This window comes from Muntiacus reevesi, chromosome 3 (genome assembly GCF_963930625.1).
Source record: "Muntiacus reevesi chromosome 3, mMunRee1.1, whole genome shotgun sequence".
Taxonomy (NCBI): Eukaryota; Metazoa; Chordata; class Mammalia; order Artiodactyla; family Cervidae; genus Muntiacus; species Muntiacus reevesi.
Genome location: NC_089251.1, coordinates 187881310 through 187897956, shown reverse-complemented (window position 1 = coordinate 187897956; position 16647 = coordinate 187881310). Strand labels below are relative to the sequence as shown.

Sequence of the window (16647 nt, the reverse complement as noted above, 5' to 3'; positions counted from 1 at the left end):
AAGTAGCATAATAGAGAGGAAAAAAAAACCCACTTAAGTTTAAAAACATTTTGTTTCATCTGTCCTACATTTTGCAAAACAGAACTGCCAGAATACTGTTTTGAAAACTCACAGAATTCCAATTTTACTGAATGCTATTTTGGGGTTCCTCCAAGAATCAAGTCTTTTGACTGCTATTTTTGGTATAAATTAAACCATACAACTCAATATTATTTTTTGGTATAAATTAAACCATACAATTTAGTATTTTACATGTTTTCATTGATCTTAATAAAAATTAATATGAAAATAAATTTTGCCACTGCAATACTCAGGAAGACTTTAGCTTCAGTTGAATAGATGTACATATTCTAAATATGAGGTTATTTCCTTACTTACAGCATCTTCTCTTTTGATTTCTTCTGTAAAATTAGATAATTTGTACTGACACAAATTCAAAAGATGCAAATGTAGTGTGAAGAGAAGCACCCAAATGTGGTGCAAAGTATCATCTTATTCAATCACATTCAATATTATTAGCATTACCAGATGGGGGAAAAAGTGAACTGAAATTTCACACTTCTCCCTTTCACTTCCATGTGATTTCTGCAGAGCCCTTATCAGTAATGCACACTTGATGGTAGGTTAGATTTTTAGCAGTAACTTGCTCTACCTAAATCTAAACTTCCCATCACTTAAACACTTAATCTCAGAATTTAAAAAAGACAACCTTCCTCTGCTTCCCTGGTACACCCATTCTCTCAACTGTTAAAACTTCAAGTAGTTTACTTTCTCTTCTTTCCCTAAACTTCTAACAGCTTTCTCTCCCACTATCTATCTGATGCCTGTGCCTCCTATTTTGTTCAGAATTCAGAAACTTTCCATCTTTACCCATCAAATTCCGAGTCCACACCACACTTTGCAACAAATCTGTACAGTAGATAAAAAGGCAAACCGCTTACCAGTGGTCCATTCCCCATAGCCTCTCATCTTCAAAGACAATTCTTTCACAAGTATACTCCCACCAGAATCTCCCTTGTGTAGCGGGAAAAAAATGCACCTTTTCTTTGATCACCTTTGTATTTCTGTGGTAGAATCTACTAGTTGCCTCCTAAATAATTGATTTCTCCCTTCTCTCTCAAATAGAGCAATCCCCATTTTTAGTGAGCACACCGCAATCCAGCTAAAAGATGCTTTCGGCCTTCCTGGTAGTAGCCATGTGACTCTAAATTCTGGTCAGTAATATACACAGAGGTGAGAGGGTGCTGGAAGTCCCTTTAAGTGGACAGGTAGGTCAGTCCTTCTGCCTCCTTTTCTCCATCTACGTTTGGAACATGGATAGGACACCGCCTTTCTTCTTTTTTTTTTGAGTTTTCCAAATCTGTGAACCATCTTCTTTTTAGTTAAAAAATATATATATACATTTTTTTATCTTTTAACCCTCCCACCCCTCACCCATGACAACCACCAATCTGTTCTCCATATGCAGAAGTTTAGGGGTTTTTTGGTTTGAGTTTCTTTTTTTTCTTTTTTAGATTTCACATACAAGAAAGATCATACAGTAATTGCCCCCTTCTCTGATTTAAAACAGTGCACTTGAGGTCTATCCATATGGTCACAAATGGCAAGATTTTGGGGGTTTTTAATGGCTGAATAATATTCCACTGTGTATATTTATCTATCCACCACATCATCTTTATCCATTCAGTCATTGATGGACACAGGCTGCTTCCATATCTTGGCTATTGTAAATCGGTAATGAACATGGGAGTGAGATACACTTCCAAGCTAGCATTTCTGTTTTCTTTGGATAAAAATCCAGATGCAGAACTGCTGGATCACATGGGAATCCCTGGTGCATCAAACAGTAAAGAATCTGCCCGCAATACGGGAGGCTGGGGTTCGATCTGTGGGTGGGGAAGATCCCGTGGAGGAGGAAATGGCAAGCCACTCCAGTATTCTTGCCTGGAGAATCCCATGGACAGAGGAGCCTGGCAGGCTACAGTCCATGGGGTCACAAAGAGTTGGATATGGCTGAGTGACTAACACAACTGCACAATGGTAGTTCATTTTTTTTGAGGAACCTCCAATACAATTTTCCATAGTGAGTGGTTGCACCAATTTACATTCCCACAGACAGTGAATAAGGGTTCCCTTTTCTCCACATCCTCACCAATACCTGTTACTTCTTATTTTTTTGGTTTCCTTTGCTATGTGGTTTAGTTTGATGTAGTCCCACTTTTGTTTGCTTTTGTAGGTTTCACTTTTGCTGTCAAATGTAAAAAATCATTGCCAAGACCTATATGAAGGAGCTCACTATCTATGTTTTCTTCTAGGAGTTGTATAGTTCAGGTCTTATGTTCAAGTCTACACCATTCTGAGTTAATTTTTGTGTTAAGATAGCAGTGCTGTTTCATTCTTTTCCATGTGTCTGTCTAGTTTTCCCAACACAATTTCTTGAAGAGACTCCTTTTTCTACTGTATATTTTTGGCTTTATTGTAAATTAATTGATAATATATACATGGGTTTATTTCTGGACCCTCCATTCGTTTTCACTGACCTATGTGTCTGTTTTTAATGCCAATACCACAGTTTTAATTGCTATAGTTCTGTAATAGTTTAAAATCAGAGAGCATGATTACTCCAGCTTTTTTTTTTTCCCCTGTGATTGTTTTGGTTATTCAGGATGTTTTGCAATTCCATAAATGTTAAGATTGTTTATTCTATGAAAAATACCATTGTAATTTTCATAGTGATTACACTGAATTTGTAGATTACAGTGGGTAATATGGACATAATATTAATTCTTCTGATCCATAAGCATGGAATATCTTTCCATTTACTTGTGTCTCCTTCAATTTCTTTTCTTAATGTCTGGTATTTTACAATATATATCCCTGGTTAAATTTATTCCTTTCTGATACAATTGTAAATGGGATTTTCTTAATTTCTCTTTCTGATAGTTTGTTTTCAGTGTATAGAAACACAACGGATTTTGAGTATTGATTTTGTAACCTGCAACATCACTAAATTTGTTTACATTAGTTCTATATTTTACTAGTTATACTAGTTTTTTGATGGATTCAAAAGGGTTTTCTATATATACATATCATGTCATCCACAAATAGTGAGTTTTACTTCTTCCTTTCCAATTTGGATGCCTTCTATTTATTTTTCTTGCCTAATGCTCTGTCCAGGACTTCCAATACTTTTGAATGAAAGTGGCAATAATGGCTATCCTTATGCTTGTTCCTGATCTTGGAGGAAAAGCTTTTAGCTTTTCACCATTGAGTATGATGTTAGCTGCAGGCTTGTTACTATGGATGTTACTATGTTAAAGTAAGTTCCCTCCATACCCATCTTTGTTGAGAGTTTTTATCATAAATGGATGTTAAATTCTGTCAAATATCTTTTCTCTATTTACTGAAATGATCATATGATTTTTATCCTTCATTTTGTTAATGCATTGTATGCATCACATGGTCTGATTTGCAGAGGCTGAACCAGCTTTTCATCCCTGGAATATATCCAGGGATTTATTCTTTCAAAGTCACCAGTTTGCCAGATTCAATTCTCTGCTTTCATCTTATTCAGTGTCTGGGCAACATTAGACACATGATGCCTCACCCATTCTTGAAACACTTTTTAATTTCTGGAACCGCAGCAGAGATTGATTTTCATCTTTCCTTAATGGTCGTCCCTTCCCTGACTATGCTGTTTTTCCCCTACTTTCCCAACTTCTACATTGTTTTTTAATGCTCCAGCCCTCTGAATTCTACTCCCTTCTATGTGATTATTTTAGATTTATAGTTTCGAATATCATTTGTATTCTGATGCCACTCTGGTCTCCAAACTCATATATCTAAACTAGACGTTTGACATCTCCACTTAGAGGTTTAAAAGACGTTTCAAAAATTTACTTGGCCAAAACAAAACTCTCCCCCATCTCCTGAACCCTCGTTCTTCCCATCTTAATACATACTCACCACCATCCACTTGGCTGCTCAATGCAAAAGCCAGGGCATCATCCAGGTCTCCTCTCTCCCTCCTGCCCCCGCCGCACCCCAAGCATTACAAGTCCTGCTGGTTGTGCCTCCACACCACATCCAGCACTTCTCCCCACCGCCCCGGCTACCACTCTGGGGCCAGGCAACATCTCTCTCTACAAAACCCTGCCACGGCCAGGGTGTCCTCCTCCTAGTTCCTCGAAGTCTATTTTCTAAGCAGCAGCCAAAGTAATTTTTTCAAAGTGCAGATCTGATTGTGTCTCTTCCCTGCCTGTTGGAATGAAATCTAAGCTCCACAAGGCCTCACATTGCCTCCAGGGCTCTAGGTGACCTGACTGGCCTCCTCTCCCAGTTCTGCCTCTTGCCACTCCTGCCTCATCAGTCACACTGGATTTTTCTTCTTTCGTGTTTTCTGAACACCCTAAGCTCTGGACGGCTTTCTAAAACTACCAGCTGTGGCTTCCAACTAATTGCCCTTCCCCAGTATCTTCTCCCTACCAGCCCCTCCTCTTCTGCATTCAGAGGATTCTCTAAGCTAAGGCAGCTTCTTCCTAATCACCTGTGCTCATATCACACTCATTATTTTTTTTTCTTCATGGGAAATTAAGTTGCTCATTAATTTTTTTTTATAAAAATCCATCAGTTTCTCTTCACACTGGAAACTACAGAACAGGACCTTTTGGATCTTGTTTACTGCTGGATACCCTGGGTCTTAAACAGCGACAAGCAAGCAGCTGGTGCTCAATAAATTATTTGCTGAATGAATAAAGACCTAATATCAAAATTTTAAAGTCACTCAGTCTAAACCATTATTCAGGAATCTAAAACTCTGAGTAACAGACCTGAGAAATATCTTACCACCATATGCTGCTCAGAATTGCGCTGCTTCTGAGGTAGATAGTTCTATCTCTAAGCAACCAGGATTGTTCAAAAGCCCTTATTCCTTCGCAAGCTGAAGACTGACTACCATGGTTCTGTTCATCTGTGGAGGCCTCTGTGATGAAGCAGGGTAAATCCCTTGTGCTTCAGACAAGTCAGTGCTTCAAACGTCTGAAGGTGGTGACTGTACCTTCCCGGGGCTGAACAGTCCCGTCTCTTTAACGGCTCTTCACAAGGCTGTTAAAAACAAGAGTTTCGGGTCTTCTCTTCACCCTCCCACATACCCCAAGACTGCCCCAAACCACAGTGTCGTCACATATTTAGCTATCAACCACGCCATGAGTATGCAAGTCTGGTCCAATTTACCTCACATCACCTGGGTGGCCTTGAGGGAGTGTGACCTAACTGAAGTTAACTCTCCCTTCCTTCCGGTTCAAGCTCAGACACCAATTCCAATCCACACATCTTCATCCTACTAAGTGCACACTTCTGTGATCTCTGGGCATTACAGTCATTCCCATCTTCTTCCCAGAATTCCCGACACCATTTAGCTTTCCCAACATAAGATACCAATCCTATCCTATGGAAAAAGACCTCCTGGACTCCTTTCCTGGATAAAGGTCCCGAATTTCCACATATGCAAATTAAAAAAAATTATAAATTCATGTTATCTTCCCACAGGTAGCCTGAGGCAGACCAGCATTATTTCTAATCAGCAGTGAGGGAGCCATAAAAGGAGAGGCCCTTGCAGTTAACTAGGAGAACAGATCTGAAGCCAGAAGAGCAAGGTGGAGCCAACACCGGCGCCCCGGGACAAACTGGAACAAGCGTCAGGGCACCGATCCTACGGACTCTGCAGGGGGCAAGGTGGGACCTCCATGCCATTCCCTTCCTTGCTCCTCCACGGACAGCCACGGAAAACTAGAGTTACCCCAAGTCGGAATATGAGTTACCTTACACTGCTGAACATGGCAGCGCTTTTTTAGAATCATCTGTAATCGAATTTACCCCCTTTGATTCCAAGACACACTGATATCTCACTTCAATCTTTCAGGTAGAGTAATAACTGTTGGGAAGTTAATGATTACAGAAACACAGCTGGTCATCTGAAAACATTTCAGATGTTCCAGTGCGTCAGTATTCTGGTAAAGAGAGAAGCCTTAATGAAGTAGGTTGAAAAATAAAACTATGTAGATTAACAAATCCTGAAAGAGTTTAGGTATGTCCAGATGACCAAAATACTGACTGCAAAATGACCAGAATAATCCAGGTATAGGATTCGCTGTGACTCAGAAACAAAAAGTCAAAACAAACCTATAGCTCAGATCTGTGATTTTTTTAAAAAAAAATCTTATTATATATACTCTGGGGAGTAATAATTCCTAACAATATGCCACATTAAACTATTTTTCTAGTATTCCATCTTTGACAAGTACAACAAAGGATAATTTGTGGGGAATCGAGATGGTTATCTTCTACATCTGCCTCAGGAGATAGCAATAGTCCCGCTTTAGTTCATCCCTGTCCTTAATAATGTACCACACATTTGCCCCTGACAAAATTAACCTAAATCATATCCAGTCAGATTTTATTTTTAACAAACAAAACTTCCTAAAACTTGATAGTGCTTCCAAGCTTCAAAGCTATGAGATTTCATCAGATCATCTCATCTAGAATCAGATAGTTTTAAAGTAACCCTCGGTACCTACATTTTAAAATCTTTCATTAATGAACGTTTATTAGCTGCCTAACACACTACAGAAAAATGCAGTTAACTGGTCTCTTCTAATGTAATTATTTCTTACATTCCTCCTAAAGAGGTCTAGCCTTTTAAAATCTCTTCTTGGAGGAACACTAGTTGTCCATTTCTGAATCTCCACCAAGTTCCCATAAAGAATTGAAAACAAAGTAAGCCAGAAAGATAAAGAACATTACAGCATACTAACATATATATATGGAATTTAGAAAGATGGTAATGATAACCCTATATGCAAAACAGAAAAAGAGACACAGATGTACAGAACAGACTTTTGGACTCTGTGGGAGAAGGCGAGAGTGGGATGCTTTGAGAGAATAGCATCGAAACATGTATATTATCTAGGGTGAAACAGATCACCAGCCCAGGCTGGATGCATGAGACAAGTGCTCGGGCCTGGTGCACTGGGAGGACCCAGAGGGATTGGGTGGAGAGGGAGGTGGGAGGGGGGATCGGGATGGGAAATCCATGTAAATGCATGGCTGATTCATGTCAATGTGTGACGAAACCCACTATAACATTGTAAAGTAATTAGCCTCCAACTAATAAAAATAAATGAAAAAAATAAAATAAAATAAAGATGTACCACATACATCAGAGACTAATTAAATACTCTTTTTTCCCATCAAAAAAAAAAAAGAATTAAAAACAAACAGTGAAGTCAATTTAAAACTCAACTCACAAAAAAAAACAAAAACAAAAAAACAACTCAACTCACAGCATTGTGTGATCTTCTGGATGTTGGAAGAGATACGCTGGGCCAACTGGGCGGGGTCACCACCAACTCCTGGAGTGTAAGACATGGTTGATTTGCTTGTTCGCTAATTTCATCAGCTGTTGGTAAGCAGTGCAGTTTTCTCAGCAGTTACCTAAATAACATAAAGAGAAGTCACATAATTATACCTATTTTAATGTTTCTCCTTATTACGAATTTGATGAACCTAACAGGGTTGAAATTTAGCAAAGGAACATGTCAAAGAGTAAAACTCACATGTTGATATTTTTAAAAATGGACTTTATAGGACAGAACTGAATTAAACATGTTAAATAAAATAAGGTTCAAATTGTCCATTCCCTTTGGAAACATCTTTGATCTCACGAGGGATGACTTAGTCAGTGTCTTTTCTGTGTATCATTTTAACCATTTGTATATTTTCTCCTTAACTAAACTGTGAGCAGCTATAGGCCAGGGTCCACATATTATTTATCCATCTTTCTCCAAAATTTAAAATAATTCCTGGCAGAGAAGAGGAATTCAATTATGAATTATATAGCACACAGATTTCAGGCTTTCCCCAGAAATTTCATCTCATTTAACTTACCCAGGAACAGCTCACTAATGGGTCTCTAATTTTAATGGGAAAAAAGGTTCAATGTGAAAGAGCAAAGTCAACAAGTTAAAAAAAAAGGAAATACCCTGTAAAATGCCCATCACACACACACTCCCCTGACAGAGCAAGGAGGATTCTGCTGTGGAAGCCAGTATCTTAGAACAGGAAGCTAAGTGGGGTGGCTGCCACAGGAAGGAGGTAAAATGAAGCTCTGGTCTTCTTTAGTCCATACCACACATCAGTCATGGTTAGGGAAAAAGGATAAAGAGGGGTGTCGCTGTAGATAGGACTGTGCCCAGAGAAGAATTTCAACTACTCCTCTACTATCTTCTCACTGAGTGTGCTCGGAACACTGTAAAGATGTGCGTGGGCAGTCACTGACTCTGCTACACACCCTACATTACATTAGGGCCTGGGGAGCTGCAAACAAGCAAACAGAACAATCAAGAGAAAGTATCTGCTCGAATCAGTTCAGTTCAGTTGAGTCACTCAGTCATGACCGACTCTTTGCGACCCCATGGATGGCAGTACGTCAGGCCTCCCTGTCCATCACTTACTCCCGGAGTTCACTCAAACTCATGTCTGTTGAGTTGGTGATGCCATTCAACCATCTCATCCTCTGTTAACCTGTCTTGTCCCGCTTTCAATCCTTCCCATCATCAGGATCTTTTCAAATGAGTCAGTTCTTCGCATCAGGTGGCCAAAGTATTGGAGTTTCAGCTTCAGCATCAGTCCTTCCAATGAACAGTTAGGGTTGATTTCCTTTAGAATGGACTGGTTGGATCTCCTTGCAGTCCAAGGGACTCTCAAGAGTCTTCTCCAACACCACAGTTCAAAAGTATCAATTCTTTGGTGCTCAGCTTTCTTTATAGTCCAACTCTCACATCCACACATGACTACTGGAAAAACCACAGCTTTGACTAGATGGACATTTGTTGGCAAAGTAATGTCTCTGCTTTTTAACATGCTGTCTAGGTTGGTTATAAATTTTCTTCCAAGGAGCAAGTATCTTTTAATTCATGGCTGCAGTCACCATCTGCAGTGATTTTGGAGCCCCAAAAAATAAATTCTGTCACTGTTTTCTCATCTATTTGCCTCGAAGTGATGGGACCGGATGCCATGATCTTAGTTTTCTGAATGTCGAGCTTTAAGCCAACTTTTTCACTCTCCTCTTTCACTTTCATCAAGGGACTTTTTAGTTCTTCTTCACTTTCTGCCATAAAGGTGGTGGTGTCATCTGAATATCTTAGGTTATTGATATTTCTCCCAGCAATCTTGATTTCAGCTTGTGCTTCATCCAGCCCAGTGTTTCTCATGATGTACTCAGAATTTAAGTTAAATAAGCAGGGTGACAATATTCAGCCTTGACGTACTCCTTTTCCTATTTGGAACCAGTCTGTTGTTCCATGTCCAGTTCTAACTGTTGCTTCCTGACTGCATACAGGTTTCTCAAGAGGCAAGTCAGGTGGTCTGGTATTCCCATCTCTTTCACAATTTTCCATAGTTTGTTGTGATCCACACAGTCAAAGGCTTTGGCATAGTTAATAAAGCAGAAGTAGATGTTTTTCTGGAGTTCTCTTGCTTTTTCGATAATCCAGCGGATGTTGGCAATTTGATCTCTGGTTCTTCTGCCTTTTCTAAATCCAGCTTGAATGTATGGAAATTCACGGTTTATGAACTATTGAAGACTGACTTGGAGAATTTTGAGCATTACTTTACCAGTGTGTGAGATGAGTGCAATTGTGCAGTAGTTTGAGCATTCTTTGGCATTGCCTTTCTTTGGAATTGGAATGAAGATGGCAAGAATACACAGAAGAACTGTACAAAAAAGATCTTCATGACCCAGATAATCACAATGGTGTGATCACTCACCTAGAGTCAGAGTCCTGGAATGTGAAAGTCAACTGGGCCTCACAAAGCATCACTACAAACAAAGATAGTGGAGGCGATGGAATTCCAGTTGAGTTATTTCAAATTCTAAAAGATGATGCTATGAAAGTGCTGAACTCAATATGCCAACAAATTTGGAAAACTCAGCAGTGGCCACAGGACGGGAAAAGGACAGTTTTCATCCCAATCCCAAAGAAAGGCAATGCCAAAGAATGCTCAAATCAAGTCTGCCATTTAGAAGAATGACAAAGTTAATAATGTAAACCAATAAAAGCAATACAAGCCTGCCGTCTTCTGTGACATTAGTTTTATGGGGCAGCAAGGATGGATAGCTTTAGAACCAGAATCCTGGAAGTGAATCCCAACTCTGCTGGTGGGTGGGTTGGGTCAGTAGAAAGTCATGTGCTGGGCAAAAGTGATAGGGATGGGGAAAAGGAAACATGACTATCACCCTTCTCTAAAAAGAATTTATGAAACAGGTGTAAGACTTGGATACCTGAGTATGACTATATGAAAAACAACAAAGGCAAAGACATGAAGCCGAGGCAGACAGACCCAGACCACGTGGGCAGTATGCAGGCAGGGTGTCAGTTCCCAGAGCAAGGGGAATCTGTGGTCAACCCTGGATCAGATGCCTCAGGGTCGGGCAAGCAGGAGATGACACAGAGAAGGAAGGAGTGCCATGGCCTCACAGTCACTGCACATCTGTGAAATGAAAAGCATTTCACAGAGACTGCCTAATTTAATGTTCAAGTTCTCCCCTTTAAAGTAGGTAGTTTACCAATGAGCAAACTGTGGCTTATGAAGATTAAGTAACTGGAAAGGTACCCAAACAACCCACTAGGCAGACATGGGATTCAATTCCAGGGTTCTGGTTCTAACACTACCTGTCCCTGCTGCTCCATAAAACTGATGTCACAGAAGAGGGTGGGCTCTGGATGCTAGGTTTGGTTTGAATATGTTGCAAGAAGAATCCACTGGAGATTTCTGCTAATCAGGAGGGCAGAGACCACAAGGAAATATGTGTCTTGGATCCAATGGTCGGTGCTGGTAGGAAGTACAAGAGTGGAATGGCTGAGACAGGAAAAACAGTACTGGGGCCATGCCTATACTCTGCTGTATCAAGGCCACCCTGGAACCTCTGGAGGTTTCAGATGCTCTCCATTCTCTCTCCCAGTTCATCTATTCTGAGCCCTTTGGACTTCACTAAGTCATTGAGAGAGACTCAAAACCCATTTCATAAAAGGTAAACCAAGCTTCTCTTCAAACAGTGGAACCACTGCAGCAGGGAAGCAGGAACAAGATTACGCCCAGGCAGCCTTGGACTTGGGCTTGCAGCCACCTGAAGAGCTGAGCACCCAAACTACACTGGACCTGGGATTCAGCGACATCAATACTACCCAAGCTCCCTACAAAACACCAACTAGATCTTTAAATTTTGCATCTTTTTTTCCCCCAATAAGAGCTCGGGGGTTGAAAAGGGCTTCCCTGATGGCTCAGTGGATAAAGATTCTGCCTGCCAATGCAAGAGACACAGGAGATGCGGGTTTACTCCCTGGGTCAGGAAGATCCCCTGGAGAAGGAAATGGGAAGCCACTCCAGGACTCTTGCCTGAATAATCCCGTGAACTGAGGAGCCCAGTGGGCTGCAGACCGAAGAGCGGATGGAACTGAGCACGGCAACTTTACTTACACGATTCACATGGCATGCACTCACCCGCTTAAAGTGCACTATCCAGTGGAGTTTTTAAATACTCATAATAAAAAGCTGTGCAACCACCACGTCACTGCTAGAACGTTTCCTTCCCCTCCAAATAAAGCTGATACCCATCAGCAGTGACTCCCCATTGCTCAACAAGCTCCTAAACTGCAGGCCACCACTCATCTATTTTATGTCTTTACAGGCTTGCCGGTTCTGTACATTTCATATTAAAGGAATCATACAATGTGTTCTTTTTGTTACTGATTTCTTTTTCTCAGCATTTCAAGGCCCATCCATGTTGCAGTGTGTATCGATTCTTCCTTCCTGTTCACTGCTGCTGCTGCTGCCAAGTGGCTTCAGTCCTGTCTGACTCTGTGCGACCCCATAGACCTCAGCCCACCAGGCTCCCCCATCCCTGGGATTCTCCAGGCAAGAACACTGGAGTGGGTTGCCATTTCCTTCTCCAATGCATGAAAGTGAAAAGTGAAAATGAAGTTGCTCAGTCCTGTCCGACTCTTCGCAACCCCATGGACTGCAGCCTACCAGGCTCCCCTGTCGCCGGGATTTTCCAGGCAAGAGGACTGGAGTGGGATGCCATTGCCTCCTCCCTTCCTGTTCACTGCCAAACAATATTCTACTGTACAGACAGGCAACGTCCTCCTGGCTCACTGATATCTTTCTTTCTTCTTTCCCTCTATCAACTAGGCTCCCGGCCAACACAAACACACTAGATGAGGAACTGTTCCTCTTCTTTGCATACCCTCTTGGGGGTGCTCTTCCGTCCACACACACACAGGTGAGTCTCACATCCACGCCTGCAAGTCACACTCTCCACTCTCTGCAGTATCTCTATGTCTTTGAAGCTGCAGGAACTCACCACCTGCCTTTGCTGCTGCCAGTGGAACTGGCAAAAATGGGAAGTCTCTACTTTGAGGAAGACACTTAACATTTGGGCCTGCTGCCAGGATCCAAATGAGATAAGGCACAGCCAGGGACCAAGCGCTTTCCTACTCTACACAGAAGAAAGGACGGCTCTGCTCTCGCATCTGCAGGAGCAACATCAACAGATCATAACCACCTTCCCTGCCTCCGGACCACCCGACCACAGGATTAGCTGAGGCCCGCTTTCTCCCCCAGAGGGGAGTATGATCAGTGAGACCCGCAGACTGCCACCCCGTATTGCAGCATTAACCTTAACCCTCAAGACTCAACAACCCTAGGATAAGCCTTCCCACTGTTTTCTTTTATGGTCTCCTTTTCCGCTCTTCAGAGAATCAGCCAAATAGCCACAAACCACCGGTTTTCCTCACCCCTTTACTCAAGCGCCTGCATTTGAGGAAGTTCCTGTTGGTGAGCCAACTAAGCATCATTCATCCAAAAGGGCTGCCACTGCTGGACTGGCTGGCATTTCCTTAGAGAAAGGGTGCAGTGGTGAGTCTTTTGGTTCAGTGTTGAGCTAAGAATGAAAAGAAACTGTGATGGATGGGAGGGAAAGGAAAACTCAACAAGATCATCGCTAACATTATTTCCTAAGCATTGTGTTTAGGACTTCCATGTTTATCTTCTCAGTTGACTCCTCTACCAAGCCTACGGAGATAGGTACAACAATAATTATGACTTTTTACACGAAGAAACCGAGACATAATGAGAATAAGCAACACGCTTAATGTAGGAAAAGAGCTAAAGTTTGAAACTAAATCTTAGAGCCTACTATATTTTAAAAACACAAAACCATGTTGTTGCTATATTTTAAAACACAAAACCATGTTGTTGTTGCCCTGTACAACAAAATTAAGGACGGGTGAGCCCACTCAACTGAGAAACACCAAATTTACCACCTTTCTGCAGACCCTGTATGAAATCTGGCTAAAGTCAAGGAAGATGGGGAAATAGGCCTGGGGTGACTTCACGATGAATCACGGTAACACGGCTGCATAGCTTCCTCGTCTGCTCTTATTCTGCTCGCAGTGATATCTAAAAGACAACGGTGATTGGCTCTCCTGATGATGAGCTATGAGAAATAAAGGGTCCAAACCACCAACTATACTGTAAAATACATAGAAACAGACAGCTAACTGTAAACTGATTTAAATGTGTATGATCTTTGCACACAGGTTACATCAACCAAGTTATTCTGATGATTGCTTTACACGTCACATCCAGCACATCGCCCAGAGCTAAAATGCACCAAAGCACTCATGCTGTATACTTATTTTATGATCATTCAGAATTTCTAGTTTTATGGCTCAGAATAACTATACCTCATTATCTAAACTTGCACTATCAAGTGTTCGCACATGTGTGGCCACTGGCTTGGACAGCTCATGGGTGGAACATTTCCATTTCAGCAAAGTTCTATTGAACAGTGTTCACCAACCATCTCAAAAATTAGCACTCTATGAGGATATATAAACATTATAAAGGGAAAGGTGGGAAGAGAGGATCAAAGTGCAACACTCATACTGAGAATCTTAAGACTTTCTAAAGAGCACAAATAAAAGAACAAAGGGGATTTTAAAAAGGAATCTTGAGCATCAAACATTATTCCTAGTTATAGGACGCAGTGCGGAATCCTTACAATTCTCATTAACATAAAGGTCATGCTCTGTAAATTCAGTGTGGATAAAGCAATAGAAATAGTTTATAGTCAGTTTCACTTTCTTAATGGTGAGCATCAGCAGTACTTCCCTACAACCTGTGCTCCAAAAATGATAAGTTCCCACCAAGGGCAGGCAGGTTTTTGTTTTGTTTTGTTTTTGGTGGAGTTTTTTTTTTTTTTTGGTCTATTGCATAGACTGCTCTGCTTTCAGTATCTGTATATATAATAAGTGCTTAATAAATATTTGTAAAATAAATGTACCTATTTCCTAAGAACACACACCCAGTCTGAGGGTTAATATAACCATTGCTAAAACAGTGAACTCGTGGGCTTTCTTTCAGATCCAGGATGTTCCAGACTTGTCGCTGACTTGGGCCACTGCTCCATGCTATTTCTTCTCCCTGGAGGGCTCGCCCCATGACCCCCACCCCCTCCGTCGATGACTTGCTCTTTTTCTCCTGGAAAGTCGCGTCACATGGCTGGAGAAGTATTCTACAGTCACTTTGATTTGAAGTAAGAAGTCACCATTCTGCCACCCTGCTGATTTAACCTACAGCATCATACTGCTAATCATCATTTAAAACGATCTAGTCAGTACATCATTTATTATCTATTCCTACCTCTAGAATATAAAGACGAGAGAGACAAGTTTGACAGTCTTGTGGAATTCACAAGTGCTGGGGCCATAGAAAATGTTTCACAGATGTGAGGGGGATCACTCTACTACAAGCATGAGCACTGTCAACATAAGTTGCATTAACTGCATTTGTTAGCTCAGATCCTCCATTCATTAAATTATCATACTATCTCGGTTTGGTCCACAATACCAAGAATTATTTTTCACCCTTTCATGCACTAGGCTTTCAAATTAAATGGAATTACAGCAAACTTTACTCAGACTTACTGCAGATGTTCTATACGATTTATTTTTTAACCAGCAGCCCCTGGCTAAAGTTTGAGATCATAATCAAAATTCAGACTGGTTTTGAGATCAGAACAGCAGAAGTAAGATATCTGAAGAAAATTGTAGCTGTTACTGAGTTAACTCCTTCAGAAAATCTGAACTAGAGCATAATTCTTAACCAGTCAAAAGTCTGGGATAAACTCCTTAAAGCAGCCTGCAAAGCAGAGGCCTGTCCACATCACAACACACAGTTTAACACTTCTGCCCTGGGGGGGTGGGGGCGGTGATCAGAACAACTCCAGAAGAAACGTTCACCTCCAATATCACAACAGCACAGTATTTCATAACCATTTCCTTTTCTTCCAGATGCTGTGCAAGCTTTAATGATATATAATTATGGTCAGAATATGTTGATCTGAATTAAACAAAAATTAACCTATGTCTATAAGAGCCAAGAAAATGTAAGAAACTTGAGAGAAAAAAATATACAGCATTTCACTGGAAGGGCATTTTTTTTTTTTCTTTTTGTCTGAATTTAAGGAAAGTAACAACCTAAAAAACAAGAGGGGCGGGGTAGGGAGGCATCCTGAAATATTTTATGTACCTGCAAAGGGCTTTCTGCAAGCCAATTAAGGGCAGGTACTCAGATGGTAAACAATCTGCCTATAATGCAGCAGACGTGGGTTCGATCCCTGGGTCGGGAAGATCCCCTGGAGAAGGGAATGGCAACCCACTTCAGTATTCCTGCCTGGAAAATTCCACGGACAGAGGAGCCTGGCGGGCTAGAGTCCATGGGGTCGCACAAGAGTCAAACACGAAAGAGCGACTAACACTTTCCTGCACTGAAAAGATCAAAGAAAGGCTGCAAAGTCAAACTCTTTCCCAAACCGAAATCCAACCACGATGAGCCTTCGAATAAACAGACGGCTCCTTTCCTACAGAAATATATGTCTTCAGTTGTTCTGTATTCGAGAGGAGAACTTTAAAGCGCGTTTTCCAAATCCGTGCATTAAAAAGAGGAAGAGGTCAACTGGTGTCCAGCCCGAGACAGAAGCTGGATTCCAGAACTGGGCCGGAGCGGCCCGGGCACCAGCCCCGCCCCGGAGCGCGCAGCCCGCCGGTGCGCCTGAGCGAGCGCGGCCGGGGCTGCCGGGGCGGCCGGGGGCGGAGGCGAGGCTGCAGCGCAGCCGGCGCTGGGCGGGCCGGGCTGGCAGGGCCGGCGGGACCCGCCTGATCGGGCGTGGGGAGCAGCGCGATCCCCGGGCAGGGTCAGCGCCGGCCCTCCGACTCCCGGGAGCCTGCCGCAAAGCGCAGGGGCGGCGGCTACCTGACAACGCGCACAAAAAACAAGGCGGCGCGGCAGCCACAGGCACACGCGCTTTCGGGGCGCCCCGCCAGGGACACCCCCTCCCGAGGCTCCTCTTACCCCGACCTCCTCGGCTTCCTTCTCCGTCTTTGGCGGCGGGGACCCAAGGGCCCCTGAGCCCCCAGCTACGATTCTCAGCTGATGGGTGGTGGCGCTGGAACGCCCACTGCGCATGCCCGCAATACCTCCCAGGGAAGGAGGCGGGGCTTTCTCCCCTCTCATTGGCCAGTGGAG

At 42.3% G+C, this 16647-nt stretch overlaps 1 protein-coding gene across 1 annotated transcript in view; it reads right to left on the bottom strand.

The window, feature by feature from the left end:
• Positions 1-16605, bottom strand: part of STX7 (syntaxin 7) — a 56736-nt gene extending 40131 nt beyond the window's left edge. The window contains exons 1-2 of the mRNA XM_065931332.1: positions 16474-16605; positions 7341-7491 (exon numbers count right to left, since the gene is read on the bottom strand). Coding sequence (XP_065787404.1) covers positions 7341-7425 — 85 coding nt within the window. The 5' untranslated portion in view covers positions 7426-7491; positions 16474-16605. The remainder of the gene's footprint in view (positions 1-7340; positions 7492-16473) is intronic.
• Between the last annotated feature and the right edge of the window lie 42 nt (positions 16606-16647).